Source organism: Corvus brachyrhynchos, unplaced genomic scaffold (assembly GCF_000691975.1).
Source record: "Corvus brachyrhynchos isolate BGI_N302 unplaced genomic scaffold, ASM69197v1 scaffold63, whole genome shotgun sequence".
Lineage (NCBI taxonomy): Eukaryota > Metazoa > Chordata > Aves > Passeriformes > Corvidae > Corvus > Corvus brachyrhynchos.
In genome coordinates, this window is record NW_008237227.1 from 262,838 (window position 1) to 268,931 (window position 6,094).

General features: G+C 63.9%; 1 protein-coding gene across 1 annotated transcript; it reads right to left on the reverse strand.

The window, feature by feature from the left end:
* Positions 1-1,489: 1,489 nt before the first annotated feature.
* PFKL (phosphofructokinase, liver type) lies at positions 1,490-6,088 on the reverse strand. The gene is made up of 19 exons (XM_017729408.1): positions 6,026-6,088; positions 5,690-5,855; positions 5,555-5,599; positions 5,361-5,469; positions 4,944-5,039; positions 4,772-4,864; positions 4,342-4,467; positions 4,190-4,254; positions 3,949-4,012; positions 3,716-3,862; positions 3,542-3,612; positions 3,367-3,454; positions 3,094-3,246; positions 2,791-2,955; positions 2,556-2,617; positions 2,112-2,223; positions 1,933-2,032; positions 1,723-1,828; positions 1,490-1,637 (listed from the first exon to the last, which is right to left on the reverse strand). Exons 2-19 carry the CDS (start codon positions 5,761-5,763, stop codon positions 1,490-1,492), a joined length of 1,824 nt encoding a protein of 607 aa, XP_017584897.1. The 5' UTR covers positions 5,764-5,855; positions 6,026-6,088.
* Positions 6,089-6,094: the final 6 nt, after the last annotated feature.

Sequence of the window (6,094 nt, forward strand, 5' to 3'; positions counted from 1 at the left end):
CCTCGGGTTGGTGCAGTGATGCCGATATTGAATATCACTGGTCCCACTGCGGACCCCTGGGACACCACTGGGCACTGATGGCCATCGGGAGTGGCCCTGAGCCACTGCCCCTCTGGATGTGACCATCCAGCCAATTCCTTATCCATCTAACAGTCCATCCACGGAATCCAGCTCTCTCCAATGCAGAGAGAAGGATGTTGGGTGGGATTGTGTCCAGGCTTGACAGAAATGCGGATAAATGACATCCATAACCCCTCCCTTGTGCACTGAGGGAGTCACCCCAGCAGAGGCGGCCAGGGGGCTGGTCAGAGGGAGCTTTCACTTGGGGACAGCTCCATGGGGAGGACAAAATAACGGCATGTTTGACCCCAAAGACTCTGATGCATCCTGGTGCTGGCACTGGCCCGGAGGCTGAAGCCGTCAGCCGACAGCCCCAGGAGGGACATGGCCTGGGAAAGGGGCTCCCTGTGACTGTCTGGCGCAGCCCGAGCGCGCGGAGCTCGGCCAGGCCGGCACACTTGGCCGGCGCCCTGAGAAACTGCCTCACAAACAAGCACAGCACCACCATAAAGCACTTGGGTGCTTCCCTTGAAGGTGGGAACCGAGTGGTATTTCTCTGGAATTGTGAAGCAATTGCAAAAGGATGCTGACCTTGCACTCACCACGACCCGCACAGGGAGCCGAAGCTGCCTGTGGTCCCACTCTCCCACGCTTTGAGGATGTACAAAACCAGGAAACTTCTTGGCCCGGCATTAACCCAGCTTGGGAAAACCATCAGGCTTTACTTGTCCCCCCTCCCTGCCCTCATCCTGCCACCCATCCCCCCTGCAACGACCACTCCAGGAGGCAGGTTTGGCTCCAGCAGGTTTTATCTCTAGAGGAGAGGAGCAGCGCCGCGGGCGGGGCGGGATCCGGGGGTCACGGAGCAGCGGTGAGGTGACGGACACGGCGCCCGCGGCCACGGTCGCAGCCAAGCGTCATGCAAGGGGACAGGGGCTCGCCAGGACCCCCGTGCTCAGCCCTGGAGACCCCCACGGGGGATGGAGCTTCACCGGGGCTCAGGGGCACCCAGAAGCCCCCGGGACCAGCTCCGACCCGCTCCGGGATGGCTCCACATCCTTCTCACTCCCCTCCCGCACGTGGGGCAGGCGACTACAAGCAGCAGCAGTTGGCTCAGGCGGTCAAGCCGCTAAATAAGGACTCAAAATACCCCATCATTAAATAATAATAAACTATTAAGGGAAGATTAAGGGTCTGGGCTGCGCGGCTGGCTCAAGCAACTTTTCTGCATCCGCACAGGGACCAGACCCCGCAGCAGTGATTTGGGGCAGGATTGTGCCATTCTGGGAGCCAGCACCAGGCTCTGCCTGCTGTAAGGGGTTGATGGCAAAGCTACAGGGCTACTGAGAACACAGGGGACACAGTGCTCCCCCAGCAGCATATGGGCACGGAGAGGACACGGCAGGGGCTATGGGTCAGGCTGGTGGGACTAGAAGCCCTTCTCGATGCTGAGGGTGCGGCGGGTGACGTGCTCCATCTGCCCCGAGATGTACTCGGTGAGGCTGATCTGGTAGTTGGCGAGCATCTTCAGCATCAGCCGCAGGTTCAGCCACCACTGCTCCTGGGGCAGCCTGTGCCTGTGCAGGGGGACACAGCTCTAGAGGGGACACCTCGGGAAGGGTCCCCTGGGAGATAGTGAACCGCTGGGGCATGGGGACTTACTCAAAATCCGTGACTTTCTTGAGCTCCGTCACGGGGCTGAAGGCCACCACCTTCTTCCGCAGCCCGATCACACAGGCAGTGTCTCCAGAGTTGGCAAACACACGCCCTGGGAGGGGGACACCCCACCTCACTGGGGGCCAAGCCTGGAAGCCTGGAGCAGCAGCCACCAGCCTCCCCCACCCTCCGTGGGAACCCCAGCCCTCGGCTCACCCTTGCTGTAGACTTGCTGCAGCTTCTCCGACATCCACAGCACCGCCTTCACTCCCAGCTTGGTCCCGTAGTTCCGGTCAAAGGGGGTTGGGGCTCCCCCCTGGGGACAAAGAAATGGGGATGTCAGGCCTGCCCAGCTCTCAGGGCCAGTGTGGCCCATGTCACCCCGTCCCCTGTACCTGCTGGAGGTGGCCCAGGACGTTGATCCTGCAGTCAAAGATGCCTTTGCCCTCAGAGGAGTACAGGTTGTAGAGGAACTCGGTGGTGTAGTGCTCGTGGCACTTCTCGTTGCTGGGGGGCAGAGGGAAGGGCTTGGGGGGCTGCTCCTTCCTCCAGCATCCCCAGGGCATTGTCCTCCTTTGTTTCCCATAATGCCCTTTTTGTGCTGTTTTGTTCTCCCTGAGGCCCAGAGCCCCAGCCTGTGTCCCCCAGAGGACCCTGGGGCTGGGGTGGGGACAGCAGCGGAGGCATCCAGCGGCCCCACGGCCAAGCGTGTGCCCACTGTGCCAAACCTCACCATGCCCAAGAACCCTCTCTGGCCATGGGAAGGGCTCAGCTCTGGCCTTGCTCCCTGCCACGGGGCTGGGGTTTGCAGGGACTGTCCCCAAGGGCCCCCAACTCACCGCAGCACCAGCCCTCTCTGGATATCTGTCTTCATTTTGTCAGTCAAGTGCTCCACGTTGGCCTGCAAGATGAACACCAGGATGCCGGCAGCCATCCCACAGCCCTCCGGTCCTGACATCCACCCAGCATCTGCACGGCATGGCCGTGCTCCCACAGCTCCTGCCCTGCTCTGGAGCCCTCCCTTCCCCAATTTTCCTTCTCATTTCAGCCAGAGAGCCACTCCTGCCCACTCACCTTTAAGTCGTGGATAGTGAAGGGGTCTTCATAGACGTAGGCGGCGTCGGCGCCCACGGCGATGCCGGTGACCGTGGACAGGTACCCGCAGTAGCCCCCCATGGTCTCCACGATGAACACGCGACGCTTGGTGCCCGACGCTGACTGCTTGATCCGGTCGCAGCTCTGTGCCCAAAGCAGGGGAGGTCACACCAGGGCAAGCCACCTTTGCTTCCCCAGCACGGGCCATCGGCCACTCCAGGCCATGATGGAAGGTGGTGGAGCGGGGCGGCCCCGTGAGCTGTCCCCGTCCGTGTCCCTCACCTCCATAGCGGCGTTGACGGCCGTGTCGGAGCCCAGGCTGAAGTCGGTGCCGGGCACGTTGTTGCTGATGGTGGCAGGGATGACGCACATGACGATGCAGAGCTCCTCGTACTGCCCGCGCGCCTCCACCAGCTGCAGCACCCCCTCGTACGCCTGCAAGCGGCCGAGGGATTGGGAAATGCTGGCCCTGCAGCCGGATCCACATCCCAGAGAGATTCCTTTGGGACGCCCACAGACGCCCCGGCCCCCACTGAACCGAGGATTCCGCCGCACCTCAAAGCCCCCGATGACCAGCAGCCCCTGGATGTTGAATTTGCGCACGTTCTCCACAATCTTCTCCATGCAGGTCTTGGGCAGCGTCCTGTGGTGGGGAAGGGGGTGCAGACGGTGGGGTGAGCATGGTGGGAACACCTCTCCCCTATGCCCCTCTCCCCAGGGCCGCACTCACCGCTTGGTGCCCAGCATGGAGCCGCCGCGGCCCAGCCATCCCGCCACGTCGTGCCAGCCCACCTCGCGGACCTGCGGGCACCAGCGCCGGGTTAGGGGTGGGAAGAGCCCCCCCTGCCACCCTCCAAGCCCAACCCCATCCCCTGGGACAATCCCAGGCTCACTGTCCCCTTACCTGCCCCTTGGCCAGGCCCTCGAAGCCGTCGCTCACCACGTAGATGGTGTGTCCCTGGCAGATCCCGATGCGCACGGCCGAGCGCACGGCAGCGTTCATGCCGGCGGCTGGCGCTCCCACGTTCAGGATGGCCATGCTGAAGGGGCTCTACGGGGACAGGGATGGGAACAGCACATCCCTGCGTGTCCCCAAGGTGGCCATGGTGTGCCCTGCTGCTCCCCATCACCCCTCACCTTCTCCTGAGCTGGCTTCTGGTGTGCCAGCAGCTTGTAGATGTTCCAGTTGTTCTCAAAGCTCCTGCAAGGACACGGTGACATGTCCCCAAGGCACGTCTGGGAGAGGGGGGAGTCTCCCCAGTGCCCCTGGGGTGTGACTGGGGACATCCTTCTGGCTGCAGGAGCCAACAGCTTCCCCACAAGGAGAAGCCCCCATCCAAGAGGGATGTCTCCCCAAGTCCTGCTCCCTGCTCCTCACCTTCCACGGAGCTGGATGGCCTCCTCAAACCTCTTCTCATCCATGGCCTTCTGCACATCCTTTGTCTTGGGCCAGGAGAAAGACGCAGCACCGTGACACGCACATTCACAGGGAGAGGAGGGGGACCCCCACCCAAATTCCCCGGTACTCACCACCTGCACACACTCCATGAGCGCCAGCCGCACTGACTGGTTCCCAGAGAGGCTGACCACGCAGGCCGGGGTGTCCGGCGTGGCCTCCAGCAGCGCCATCACCGCCTCCATCCCCATCTTGCTGCTCTGCAAAGGGACAGGGGCACCTGTGACACTGGGGCCACCAGTGCCAGCTGGGTGGGATGCTCAGGGATGCTCCCTCCCACAGGCTTGGAAAACGCGTGGCTGCTGATTCACTGCTGGAAAGCCGATGGCTTTATTTAAAAATCCATTAAATTTGGAGTAAATGAGGAGAAACGGGTGCACAGCTCTGCCCAGCACAGCGAGGCCAAGCCCATCCGAGCCTCACCCTGGCTGGCAAATCCTTTCCTTTGGGCAGAGGGATGGCAGGAGCAGGCTTCCCCCTCTCCGTGTCCTCCCCTGGACCTACCAGCACGCGGTCAAAGGCGGACGGGGTCCCTCCGCGCTGCACGTGGCCGAGGACGGTGACCCGTGTGTCGAAGCCCAGGCGTTGCACCACCAGCTGTGGGGAAGAGGGGACATCACGTTGGGGACTGGCCAGTGTCCGTGGGTGCCAGGGCGGTGCCGGGGCGGTCACTCACGTCCTTCACGTAGTTGGAGGAGATGGGTTTGCCGCTGCGGTCGATGGCGCCCTCGGCGATGATGATGATGTTGAGCCGCGAGCCCCGGCTGCGTGTCTGGCACGAGGGGAGGACAAAGGGCCACCACGGCTCAGCCAGAGCTCACCGTGGGCCACATGCGAGCACCCTCCCCTCCCTGCCATCCGTGCTGCCCCGGGGGTGGCTCAGGTCACGGGCAGCTGAGCCCCCGAGCCAGCGCTGCCCCTGGCACGCGAGGGCTGGATTTGCGCTCGGCTGAGTGCCCCGGTTCACAGGGACAATGGCGGCAGCTCCCGAAGCTTCGCAGGGGCCGGGCACCGGCTGCAGGGCTCAGCCCGGGCCCCTGCGGGGACACCTCGGGGGGGAACAGGGGATGGGATGCTAGGAACCCCCCCTCACCTCCCCGAGCCTCTCGCACATGAGGTCCTCCCAGCCGTCCTCCGGAGGGGATTCAGGGATGAAGAGCCAGTCGGCGCCCGAGGCCAAGCCGGACACCAGCGCCAGGTACCTGGGGGGACACGGCGGTGGGAGCGCTGACCCCGAAACGCGGCATCCCGTCCCACCCATGGGCTTCCCCACCCACGGGAGCTTACCCGCAGTGGCGACCCATCACCTCCAGCACGAACGTCCGCTGGTGGCTGCAAGGACCCGGGTGGGAAGAGAAGGAGGTGGGTGGGTGCGATGGCCGGGGCGGTGCAGCCCCCAGCCCCCAGCCCCGTCCCGCTCACCTCTGCGCCGTGGTGGTGATGGCGTCGATGACCTCCATGATGCGGGGCAGCGCCGAGTCGGTGCCGATGGTCATGTCGGTGCCGCAGAAGTCGTTGTCGATGGAGCCCACCAGCCCCACGATGTTCAGGCGGCAGTTCTCCCGCGCCACCTCCTCGCTGATCTGCCCTGGGGGGGTCACAGCCACCACACGGGTTATTTCAGGGCACTCACGTCCCCACCATCGTGGGGCCGGAGCCCAGCCCTCCTTGGGGTCACAGCACCGCGGTAACCCTCCGGACCTCACCACCCTCAAACACCTCCATCTACACCCCCGGGGCTGGGAGGGGCTCACCCACCATCTCGGACCAGCTCCTCTAGCAGCCCAGCCCATTCGGAGCGGGTGATTTCCGTGCCTGTGTGTGTGC